General features: G+C 44.8%; 1 protein-coding gene across 19 annotated transcripts in view; it reads left to right on the top strand.

Moving 5' to 3' along the window:
• Positions 1-13,141, top strand: part of ICA1 (islet cell autoantigen 1) — a 141,852-nt gene that overhangs the window by 126,493 nt on the left and 2,218 nt on the right. For 16 of the 19 annotated variants that reach the window (XM_082471907.1, XM_082471896.1, XM_082471902.1 and 13 more), the window contains 2 exons: positions 2,493-2,762; positions 12,776-12,865. In XM_082471907.1, the coding sequence (XP_082328033.1) occupies positions 2,493-2,762; positions 12,776-12,865 (360 nt within the window). The remainder of the gene's footprint in view (positions 1-2,492; positions 2,763-12,775; positions 12,866-13,141) is intronic. The other 3 variants (XM_082471903.1, XM_082471899.1, XM_082471901.1) reach the window with 1 other exon arrangement.

The following is a 13,141-nucleotide window of genomic DNA, read 5'->3' on the forward strand; positions in this document are numbered from 1 at the left end:
TCTGGTTTCAGTCAGGCTAGAAAGTAAACCATGAGAAAAGATTTGGGCACTCAGGTCCCAACTGAAAGTAGGAAGTACAGAGATTTGTGAAGTTAATAGATGTAAATAGATGTAAAAAGGGTGATGCTGAGAGAGACTGAGGGAGAGGGAGGAAGGACACCCAAATGCATGTTGATGGACACACCCTGTCACAGCCGAGGTTCCTTCCTTTGTTCACAGCGGTGAGCTGCGTCACCTCTCCTGCCCTGCCTTCCCTACCACGCACAGGCCTAAGTGGTTCCTGCACTACTGTGTCACTACAGAACTGTCTCGGAAGCCTGTTTAGTAAAATGCCATTTTCCCAATCTTCTCACCACCACACCTACAGGCTATATCTTAGTGCAAACCTCTGTGATAACACAAACAAGAAGAATGCTTAACTTAGACAGCTGTCCAATTAAGGTGGTATTTCGCCACTATTTTTAAACCACAGTGATATGAGCATGCCTGGACCCCTCCCCTCCCTGATGGATAGCCAGTCTGAACAGCACATCCAAAATCCCCTCTATCATAGATCTTTCTATAAAGTGTTGTTGAAAATAGATCCAGTAAAGCTGACAGAGATATAAGAGCTTTATCTAATTCATGTGAAGGCTTTTTAAAAATTATCTCATATATTTGAGGGAAACCTGTTCATCTCACTTAATATGACAGTGTTAGCATTACCATCTAGCTCAGAGAAAATATAAATCATGATTGTTCCCTCTCTTCATGACTTAACAACAAAAATGTTTGTAGTTTCCAAGTGGCAATTAGACACCATAACAAAGCCAGAGTTAAAAAAAATCATCAATTCTTGGTTTTCAAAATATGTGGAAAACGCAATGAAAGGTTATAGGATTTGTGATAGTAATGCCCCCATTCTACTTGTACTCACTATTTAGTAGTTTGTCAGTGTTCATATTGTAAGAATGAATCTCTAAGTCTTTCTTCTGGACCGGCAATGAGGTTTCAGTTGTATTTCTTTTGATCTTCCTGATGATATTCAAGTGGGCATTATTAATAAAATTTTATAGATGAAAAAACAGAGGCCCAGAGGGGTTAAGGGTCTTGCCAAAGTCACACAGCAAGTAAAGGATGACCCAGGGGCTCCTCCTTTGGTCCAGTGCTCACTCCAACCCTCCAGGGCTGTGTCTTTAGTCTGTGAAGCTCATCCTCTAGTGGTTCCGTGTGTGATTTGCCCTGTTTTCCTGTCATTCTTTCACCACTGCCCTCAGGCAAACCAGACCCACTTTTCCTTTGCTTTATGCAGTTGGGGTGCCGCAAATGAGACAGGAAGCAAGGATGTCTTTCTTGGTCATTGTTAGACTTCCTGATACCTCTGCTCCCATCTCCCTGGGTCAGTCTGGGCATGGTGAGGCTCCCCTTCTCATCCTGGATGGCAGGGCAGGCTGCCACATGGTGCATTGGTTGTGAATTTAGGGCTTGTTTGGGAAGGTTTGGGAAGCTATACAGACAAGGAACTAAGATCTCCAACATGCCTTCAATCCTGGCTTTGTTTCATGTCTGAGAAATGTATTGGTGGTAAATGTGCTTTTATATTAAGGAGAAACCAACACTCTAGAATTTTGTGGAAACTATTTCAATGCAATTCTAATGATGCTCAGAAACTGGACTTGCTTTGAAGGAAAGAGAATGAGTGAGAACTAAACAAGGGTCCACTTGCCCAACTAGCAGCAAAGCCAATTTATTGACACCAGGTTGCAGTGAAGGAGAGTACAGCATTTATTGTAGAGCCAAGCAAGGAGGACGGGCAGCTCATGCTCAAAAGACCAGAACTCCACAATGGCTTTTAGTGAAAGGGTTTTAAAGGCAAGCTTAGGGGTGTGGCTTGCAGGGTGTCTGATCAACTCATACACAGTTCTCTGACTGGTTGATGGTAAGGTAACAAGGTGATGTTACAGGAATCTCAGTCATCAACCTTCTGGTTCCAACCCGTCTACATGCTGGTGGTCAGCATGTAGTTAACTTCCTCCACTGGGTGGGAGTTTTAGTATCTGTAACACAACTCAAGGATATGCCTCAGGATATTATCTATAACCCTTGAGGAGAAACTAAAGGTCTTTGACTTTGTTTTATGGCTCAGCTATTATTATTTTGTCTTGTTTGACTCTGTTCCTTTGTTTTTGTTTTACTTCTCTGATTAAATTTGCTCTTTCGAACTCTAGGAAGGCCTAGGAGACTAAAGCTTTTATACGAGCAAGAGGCAGGGGACATGGGGGGTGGGGCTGTCCCCAGGAAGTCCTCACAGGGTATTGCTTGGTTTCAGTGGGACTAGAAATTTAATTCCAAAATTTCTTGAGAGGCTATAAGGGGATTAATTTATATTTTGATGAACTTTTTAAAAAATCTAGCCATCACCTGGTCTGTCCCATCCCAGCCCCCACTACATGTATTCCCTAGGGCCTGGGCCCTTGGTGGTGATATGTTTCGTGTTCTGTTGCTTTGATCAGCTTGCCTGGGCCCAATGGCAGGGACCCCGGAACCTGAAGGTGCTGACAAAGATGACCTGCTGCTGTTGAGTGAAATCTTCAATGCTTCCTCCCTGGAAGAGGGCGAGTTCAGCAAAGAGTGGGCTGCTGTGTTTGGAGACGGTCAGCTGAAGGAGCCAGCACCCACTGCGGCCCCAGGAGAGCCAGACCCCAAGCCCCAGACAGGCTCAGGATTCCTTCCTTCACAGCTTCTAGATCAAAATATGAAAGACTTACAGGCCTCACTGGAAGGTATGTACCACAGGGATTGAAATGGGGTTTTTTGTTGGTTCATTTTTTGTTTTTTGTTTTTTGAAACCCAATGGCCGATTTTTCCTTATCTTTTTTAAATGTTTTCTGGGTTTTATCTTATAGCCGGTGTCTTTTTTTTTTTTTTGGTTTTTAAATTTTCCTTTTACAGTCAGTGACTCTTTAGCTCAAATTTCAGAATCACGTTCCAGCTTTAAGATATGTATTAGGGTTTAAAATCTATTTCTTCTCATGATTTTCTCCTCCTGTTCACATTTCCTATTAATCAAAGGCTAGAGGGGTGGTTCTCAGTCTTACTGTCTTACTTTGATTTTAGACTTTTTCATGGCACACTTGAGGGATCAGATTGCCTTCACAGTTGTGGCTTGTTGGCTTCGCCATCTCTTCCTGGCCATCACCCTAGCTAAGTTCTCCCACATACTCATGAGGCAACATTCTCCACGTTCCCATAGACATGGAGCTTTCTGGGTGCTTTTTACCTCTCCATCCGGCCTCACCAGTACCCTGAGTATGCCCTCAGCTCAGCTGTTCCTGCTCTGCCTGAAACACATGGCCCAACAGTCCCCGAAGCCCGACCGCAGCAGAAGTAGAGTTTTCACACTGATCAAAAGTGGTCGGCAGCATTGGTAAGGGTAAGAGCCTCGCCACTCCGAGGCTCACCAGCAGCCCACGTGCTGGTTAAGAATTGCTGATGTGGAGAGCACATTGATTTCGAGTGCAAAAACTAACACTCAGGTTGAAATTTAAATTTTTAAGTTTGAGTTTCTAAGCACACAAACCTTGAGAAGGAAACCATTTTAGTATTTCAACACTGTTTTTCCTCCTTTCATGCTTTAATTGTAAGACAGGAATCACTGTTAAGAGATTCTCAAATTGTTTTGGTTTTTCCATGAATTTAGGCTATCTCCTTAATAAACAGCGTGTTTATCTGGCACTTAAAGCTGAGAACAAGTGGCAGAGCTGGAATGATTAAGTAATTATGGGCTATTAAATTTAAAAAAAAACACCTCAGGTCTTTGGAGATGAGATCATGGACATGGCAAGAGTTGGTAGGCAAGACCAAAAGAAAAGTCTTCGCTCTTTTTTTATGAAATACATGATTCCTTTCACCTTCCTTTTTGAGTCCTATTTTGTAGCCATCTCATTTATTCTCAGTAATGGAGTTAGAGATAGGAGGGATAACTGCAATCCAAAACTACGTCTCTGCCCTGAGTTTCACCCCTGGGTTTCACCACCTCTTTTGCTGGGACCTCAGACGAGCAAGGCTGACAAAGACTGGCTTTCACCACCACCCATCTGTGGCAGAGGCACTAACAAGGCGTGGGAGAGTCGGGAGAGGCAGGGGCCGGAGCGGGATCCACAGCTCAGAGCTGGGGGCTGCTGGAGACTCTCCAGCTGTGCTGGAGGATGAATCCCCCTGGGGCCCCCGGCTTTGGAGACACCAGGGCCCCTGCTGCTGCCCAGGAGCAGTGGTGGCAGTGCTCCTCCCTCGCTGGTGTGGCCAAGTGTCACTCTATTGTGAGCGCCCCAGGCTGACACTGAGAAGTCAGAGCCACACGCCCTCTTCCTGAGCAGGTGGAGCAAGAATATCTCAGCTCAGGCCCAGGGCGCTGTCCCCAGAACTCCGCCTGAGAGCTAGGACAAGTGTGGTGGCTGTGGGCTTTGCACTTCAGCCTTGCCCCATGTCCAGGAGAAATGTACACGACCACACTTGGGTCTAAGGAGGGAGGTGATCTGACAGCAAGAGAGATGCAAGCTCGCACTATGGAAAGAGAAAGAGGTACTTCAAAGGGAGGCCATTTATTTCTCAGGCACACAGAGTCTCAGTGGAGGTTACTGCCCCAGTAGCACTTTAACAAGTTTCTCATTTGTCCAACAAATATTTATCGAGTCCTCTGGGTGCCAGGCACTGGTGATTCACCTGAGAACAAAACAGACAAGGCTTCTGCCTTCCTGGAACTCACATTCTAATGGAGAGGAGATAATGAACAGTAAACATAATAAAATTACATTGTAGCTTAGAAAGTGACCAACGATATGGAGAAAAGGAAAAAGTAGAGCCAGAGGTAGTGTTGGGGGAATGACGGGGTAGATCAGGTATGGTCGAGGGTCTGCAGGAGGAGCACTGGGGTTGGAGTGAGAGAGAGAGGCACTTGGAGAGGAGACAGGTAGGGCCACATAGGGCCTCATAGCCTTTGGAAGAACTCGGAACCATCACAGCATCTTGGACCAAGGATGGACATGATCTGATTTACCATAAAGGGACCATTCTGGCTGCTAAAAGTTTCCTTTCCTCTGCTGGGGTTCTATCAAGATCAATGTTAAAGGAGTTATTTTGTAACCTCTGAGTTATCCTGTTTCCTTTGCATGCCAACAGCCATAAATTGAATGTCTATGGAACTCAAAATGACAGAAAAAAAAGTGAACTTCAGTGTTTTAAAGAGGAAGCCCATTCAGCTTCTATACACCTACAGGTTCCCAGCAGGCACCCCCAACAATTCTGCCCCAGTGCTGCCCTCTGATTCAGGAAACCTTCAAAACACATGTACAGATAAAGAGTGGGCTCCCTGCTTTGATGATTGATCATGTAATCCAGTTCTAACCATATTCTGTGCTTTTGTCAGGACTCCCTCCAACCTCCTAAAAAAAGAGCAAAAGGTGGATGTTGGCTCTAGATTTTTTCTCATTGCATCCATGGTCTAGAAAATCCATCTATACACATGAATTGCAAAAGAATCTAATCATTAAACTTTTGACACCTCATATTGAAACTACTTCCCCTGATTATTCAGATCATCTCAAAAACTAAATCAAATAAACCACTGAAATAAGTAAGTAGTCAAACTAAACATGGAGTAGAAAGGGTCATTGGCACATTGGCTCAGCGAGGCAAACAGTGGTAGGGAGTTCACAGCCTGGGTTTTATTCTGTAAACTCCCTTCCCTGCACTCACTTTGCAGCAATTGGTCAGGCTACTCATTCTCTGGGCCTTTGCCTTCTCATCTGTAATACGAGGTATTAGACTCACTAAATAATCTATCAGGAGAGACCCAAGTCATCTGAAGGAGCTTTCTACTTTTCCACAAATGTCATCTTCTTATCCCTGGTTTAACCCCTACTTCAGAGATGCTGAAGTCTAAAACTGTTTGCTTCTGTGACTTTGCCCTTTATCGTGGTAAAATAATAAGAACCAGCAGTCCCTATGGCATGCGCTGTGGGCCAAGCACTCCCATGTGCTTTACGTGTGTTAACTTACTTCATCCTCACCACACCCTTCCCAAGCAGGTACTGGCATCATCTCCAACTTACAGCCTGGGAAACTGAGGAACAGGGCAGTAAGTAATTTGCCCGAGATCATACCTCTGGTAGGAGGCAGGCCGGATTGTGGGCCTGAGCCACCGGACTCCGGAATCCATGCCTTTCCCCATTCTGTTCTGTTGCCTCCAAGTACCATGTCTCTGACGGCAAACGCGATTCCCGGACGGGCTCCCTCAGGCCTTGCCTTGGGTGCTTCTGGAGGAGCAGGACTCGTAAAGACTGTTATCCTGGCTCTGGGCTTCCTGGGTGTGCACAGGGATGGGGGAAACCACGCAGTCGTGGAGGAGGCATGTGGGTGTGGGAAGGCAGGGTTGTGTCAACCACAAAAGTTGGGTGACGTTCCAGAATAGAATATATGAAATCGAGATTGTCTACAAAATCTTCGCCTGTGCTAGCCATCGCCCCCTCATTCACTGTAGTGCTGTCTAGCTCAGTCTCCCCACCGCCTTTGTAGCTCTTTGTAAGGTCCAGGCAGAGCTGTATCCTCAGGGGCAGTGTTCACAGGACAGAGGTGGGTGGCTCCAGGCCACAGCCTCAGATACCTCAGCGCCTTTCCGCACTCCAAACCCTCCCCCTCCCTCCCCCTCCCTCCTCCACCTCTTCAGTCTTCTCGCATCCTTATCTCTCTGTTCTCCTCTGCCTTCCTCTCTTTTTTGGCCTGTGTCCTCACTCTTCTCCTTTGCTCTGGGGAAGTAGAAAGGAAGGGGGATTTAGTAAGAGAACAATTATATCTTCCTTCCCCCACCTACTTCAGCCTCTAGGAGAGCAAAACAAAGGAACTTACATTTAGGATCAAGTTGTGCTAAAAAATTTGAAGGAGTTAATTTTAGCTAGACTTTCTAAGGGTTTCTGAAGTTGCCAGCATGATAGGGGCTGGGGTTTTCTGTGTCATACAGTGATGAGAAAATTGTACCTTCCTGAGGCCTCTTAAAGTGAGTAGGAAGAGGGCCAGCCAGAGGGGCTGCCTGAGGTAGAGACCCGGCAAGGCTGATGGGCCTCATTAAACATTCTTCTTAATTCCCCACCAACATCCAAAATTTAATTTAGAAACAGACGCTGATACTGAAAAGATAACCATCTCCTCAAAATAAGTGCACCAGGACATCTTTTAATTTAGGATTCTGGAAACCAAAGTGAGGAGTCTTGTTCCAGATTCTCACAAACATACAGCCCTTTGTTCCTTCTGGATATTCTTTTGTTTTACCTAATTCCGAGGTGCTCTTGCCATCTGGGTGGGTTTCCATTTAAAGCTAATGTAATGGAAAGCTTAGCGTGATCATTCTCTTAGATTTACCTTTCCTCAACCAGAGCTCTCCTCTTGCTGTTTCTGGCTTAGCCTTGCTCCAGGCTAACATATTTCCAGGACTCAAATGGAATAATGTGAAAGAAAAGACTGGGCCCGCATTTAAAAATAACCTGAACACAGAGCGTGAGCCATTGGCGTTGTTTGTTCCATCAAAGAAGCAGCACTTTCTAAGCCTGCTGGGCACGTCCCCAGCTCTTGGGTATCTGCAGAATTTAACTGCCTCCATTAGTCCATCGGAGGAACCTTGGTGACCATCTACTCTACCCTCACTTTATAGATGAGGAAATCAAGGGACCCCAGAAAGGTCTCATGACTTGCCAAGCTGTTGTGGTTTTATCCACCATTCACATAAGGTCTAAACTCCTCAGCTTGGCTTACAGAGTCCTTTAAGGCCTGACCCGGTCTCATCACTGCCCATACCCCCCACGCCTTTACTTAGCATGACTCAATGACCTTGTTCAGCTGGAGAACCATGTATTTATTACGTCTGTAAGCTGGACTCCAGGGAATCTGACCCTCACCTCCTCTCGGAGCACTCCACCCACCTGCATGGTCATGATGATTGTTCTGCTTGGCTAACTTCTCATCCTGCAGATTCTCCTGTCCAGTGTCATTTCATCCAGGGACTCCCCCAGCAGTCAGTGTTAGGTGTTTCTGCTCTCCATTCCTTTTACACCCAGTACTTAATCATTCCTCTTATTTCACCTCATTGTAAAATTGATTTAATTTTTTGTCTGCTTTAAGGTTGTCATGGGCAGGGCCCATGTTTGTGTTGCTTACCATCATATTTCCCTGATCATAGCTCAGTGCCTAGAAAAGATGTTCGACAGAGACATCTGGATGGATGGGTAGATGGATGGATGGATGGCAGGCAAGAAGGAAGGGAGAGATCAACTGACACTGAATCACTAATTAGAAAGAAAACAGTCCTAAGACAATCTCAGGGGTTGGTTCTCATGTCTGCTAACTTATACAGAAATCCAGATTCAGCTTAGATTTATTAAGGGCCTGTTCTTTACAGCCTCTGTATTCCCTCGTTTCACCACCAAGATCCCATTTTATCCATACAACAACCTAATGAGGCAGGAATTTTTATCCACCCTTTGCAGGTATGGAAAGTGGGGCTCAGAGAAGGTGTGGACAGCAGGCTGGTGCTTGGCCACCAAGACCATGGTCTTCCCACTTTCCCCTTCATGGCCAACCCCACCCCAGAGCGCCCTGGGCTGTGCTCATCAACCCAGCCTGGGCTTTTGCTTTCCCAGTTAGTGAAATATTACATTCATGGTGAAGTGCTACTCTGGGTGGTATTATTTTGGCTTTACTTGCTGCTCTAGCTGGCCGGTGTTATTTCTGGCTGATTTATATTTTCCCTTATGTAAGTAAAGGGGGGCAGGATTGCTCCAGTAAAATTTTATATGTGTTTCCTGCAAACGGGTATCACGGTTGACATATCACAGGAACCGACAGCTAGGCTCGTCATCTTGCTCACAGAGCTCTCAGCTTCTCCTGCCTCCACTCTTCACCACCCATCTCCTGAAACAATTTCTCTGAGATGGGGAGACATCTTTCCAGCCACACCTTCCTGTTAAAAATGCCTCAGCCAACTAATTAATACCAACTTGAGAACAGTTGATGGCAATTACAGGAATATTAGCGACAGTAAGTTCTCGTTAAATAGCATTTTTTTCCTGATAGAAGCCAAGACATTTGAAGTCTGGCTTGGCCTTCCATCCATAATTACCCTAGTTGCACCCCTCCCCTAAATAATTCCCAAAGTGATATGAGTGGGGGTGAAACTGCAGCTCAGCTTAGTATTTGCTTAAAATATATGTATATAGCTGGTGTCACAACTGTACCATTTTCTCCCCTCATGTGCATATAGTTGGATTGTTAGACTTATGCTTAATAGCTGTTCTGAGGAGAGATTGTGATTTGGCAAACTGGCTGCTGTTTCTGCTTCACATTATGGGACAAGGGAACAGTGATGGGAAACTTGGAGGTATACTTTCCCCATCATCTTAGTCCCCGAAGGGGGATGTCTTTACGCTTATCCTTCTCCATGTCCTCTGCTGCAGAGAAGCCCCTAAACCCATAGATTCCACATGTCACACTCCAGATATCACTTCCACATGTTCATGAGCGTTTAGGTGAGCAATATTCAAAAATCCATAGTTACAAAGGAATCCAATTAGAAGACACTGTCTTTTTAAAGGAGTCTGCCATTATAATCCTTTAAATTATAGGCTTAAAAATACGCCTTGTATTTCTGGTACTTTAAAAATATGACTTGATATATAGTCATTTCATTTGTTTATAGCCATTTGGGAACATGTCCATCACATAAAGTGAGGGGATCTCCGTTTTGGTATGTGGCTTTATTTCTGCCTCCTGTAGGAAAGTGTTCCACTTTATACTCTGAAAAAGACAATGGTTGAACCACCTCTTCTCCAGCATTCTCTGCCACCATTTTAAAGAACAAATGTTGTACATATTTTTGAAATGGGAAGAATTTTCTCGTGTTCCCACTGTATCAAATAGCATTCAGAGATCCTGGAGCAGTGGACTTCCATACCCCTCACCTGCCTTTTCTCTGCATCTGTTCAGGATCTTTCTGGAAGTGTGGGCCTCCCTGAACTCAGAGAGCTTGACAAGGTCAAGGAGCTTAAAGCTCCAGGACCTGGGAGGTGGGGTCCTGAAAGCAGACCTCTCTGTTTCTGAGGAGGGCCTCTCTCCTTGTCCCGGCTCTGGCTTCAACCAAGATGACCCTGATCCTAACAGAGATGGTGACCGTGGCAGTTCCTTGGGGACCATCTGTGGCGGGCCCTCTCACACTACACTGCATGACAGCTGCCAAGGGTTTGCGCTTCCCCGGGCTCCACCCCCAGCAATTCTGATTCAGCGGGTGATGCGCCTGCCAGTGGCACGGGCACCATACTCTGAGAACCACTGCCCTAAGAGATGGAGGCCAGGCTTCAGGCATTGACGAAAAGTTACACAGGCTCTGCAGAGCACAGGTGGGTCTTGACATTTGGTGTCCAGAAGAGGATTGTAGGGAAAAAGGTAAAATTGACCCAGTTAGATGCTACCTCTTTGAGCTTTATTTGGCACCCGACAAAACTGCAATTTTAACTTTCTACATTTACCACTATTTATGTGATTTGGGTTTAGAAGGAAAATGCCCATGGGCCAATTTTCTAGGAAACAGGGAGGTTATGTTACTCCTGGATTACACCAAATACTGGTCATTTTTAAAAATGCTTTATTGAACTATAATTTACATACCGTGAAATTCACCCATTGTAAGAGAACAGTTCAAGGATTTCTGGTAAATTTATATTGTGCAGCCATCACCACTGTCTAGTGTTAGAACATTTCCATCTTCCCAAAAAGTTCCTTTAAAATCTGGTGCTTTTTGTTGTTTGTGAATTATGTTAACAACATGTTCAAGTACCTTTCCAATGGATAACAATACTTTTTAAACCCTCTCTATGTTTTCATTATTTTAGACCCAATAAATAGGTCACAGGCCACCTGTTTCATTTGTCATTGGTTAGTCTTCATAGAGACGTTTGTGTTTACTTGCCTAAAATGAAATAATCAACCAGTGAATATTAATAGCATCTACTGCGCCAAGCACTGCTTTGCCATCTCTTAAAACAAATCTTCATAAGTGTACTTCTCATGATTTAAAAGAGTTCTTCAGGGGCTTCCCTGGTGGCACAGTGGTTGGGAGTCTGCCTGCCAATGCAGGTGACACGGGTTCGAGCCCTGGTCTGGGAGGATCCCACATGCCGCGGAGCAGCTGGGCCCGTGAGCCACAATTACTGAGCCTGCGCGTCTGGAGCCTGTGCTCCGCAACAAGAGAGGCCGCGATAATGAGAGGCCCGCGCACCGCGATGAAGAGTGGCCCCCCGCCACTTGCCGCAACTAGAGAAAGCCCTCGCACAGAAACGAAGACCCAACACAGCCATAAATTAATTAATTAATTAATTTAAAAAAAAACGTTAAAAAAAAAAAAAAGAGTTCTTCAATAGTTTATCTTAATTTCAACACCCATCGTGTGCCAGGTAGTGCACTAAAGGATGTAAAGATGAATAATACATGGTCCCTGCCTTCAAGGGGCTCAGAACTCTAGGAGATGAGACAAAAGTACAAGCTAATCAATGTAGTATGATTCTATAATTAGGTCCCTTATCACAAATCTTAGAATGGCAGGGTAAACAAACAGCATTACATCTTATCATTTTTGTGGCTTGCTTGCTCCAGAAATTGGTTTCACTGCCCCAGCTGAACTCTGCCATCTCAACGTGATGTCTCATGGGGGCCTTATCAGAGACAAAACCTTTTCTGTAGAAAACACTGCGACCAGAGCATCCCAGTGAAAGGATACAGTTTTAACCATTTGGACCCAACAGTGGTGCCTCATCTGATGGTCTACGTTTCACAGTGAGAATCAACAATGGCCTTAACCCACACACACCTACCTGTACCACATTAGGTGTTATGGAGCACATTGAAGAAACAGTTCCCTGTCTCACTGAGAAGACAGGACTTACACATGAAGAATTAAAGCAGATGTGCAAAGAAGTATATGGTAAAGTTCTAAATTAAATGAGTCATGCTGAAACATCCAGCACAGACAGTAAATACTGGGGGGAAACTAGGCTTGCTTCCCCCAGAGCAGGACTGCTGAATGCCTCTTAATCATTAGGGGCAGGCAGAGCACAGGGGGCCTTTCAGAACAGTGGGTTAGACAAGATCAATGTCATTTGTAAGGGTACGACATCAAGTTAAGGGGATGTTCTTTCCCCTCATATATTTGGACTGGACTACCATTTACTTCTCTGTATTAACTAAACTTCCCAATTTAAATTAGCTCTATGGAAAATAAATGAACTGGATCATATTGGAAGTAGAGAAGACCAGCCATTCCCTAGTTCTGTTGCTACATTTAATGGTGGTCACTTTTTTAAGCTTTCCCCATTTGTGACAGGAAAACAAGGCACTTGATTTCTTTGCAACACTATTGATAATCTTTGGGGTGACCATGAAATGATGTCACTTGGTAAGAAAAATGGGTATAAAAGTGAAAGCAAAAATGCTTTAACCTTAGCAATTTCTCATTTGCTTTTCAAAATGCAATCTTTTCCCTAGTTTCCCATACTTTTAAGGTGGGCATGATTATACATATCCACTCTCCCCTAAAACATATTCCGGGTATGAGGAACATGGGAGAAGGGTCTTTGCACACCACCCTCCTCTTTCTCTTTGAAGGCCATCAGAGTTGAGAGCCATGTGTGTGCCCCAGGAGCTGATGGGGCAGTGTAACTGCCCTTCCCTAGATCTAACAACCTCTGGTTTTGAACATTAGGCTTGTCAGAGAGCAATGTCAATCCTACTTCTCCTCCATGGCCAGCACCAAAGGCAAGCAGTCCAAATGGCAGTAGCCCTGCAGTGAAAGGTAATACAGTGTTCTATCCCCCTTAAATGACAGTTGCCTTCATTTTCACTGGCCTAACACCCTTTTCTTTATTTCTTTACTAATTTCCATGTGAGCACCTTGGGTTCAAAGGAGGGGTTGCATGGGTGGAGAGTTTGGCATGATCCTAGGGACTAACATTCTAACTTTTTTCCTGGCTTAATGTCCTAATTCATAACTCCCTCTATCAAATCTAATGAGGAAGACTCAAACATCTATCTCCATGTGACCGGGTGCTTCCCAAGATTGGGTGACAAC

The sequence above is a fragment of the Balaenoptera physalus genome (genome assembly GCF_965194825.1).
Source record: "Balaenoptera physalus genome assembly, chromosome: 8".
Taxonomy (NCBI): Eukaryota; Metazoa; Chordata; class Mammalia; order Artiodactyla; family Balaenopteridae; genus Balaenoptera; species Balaenoptera physalus.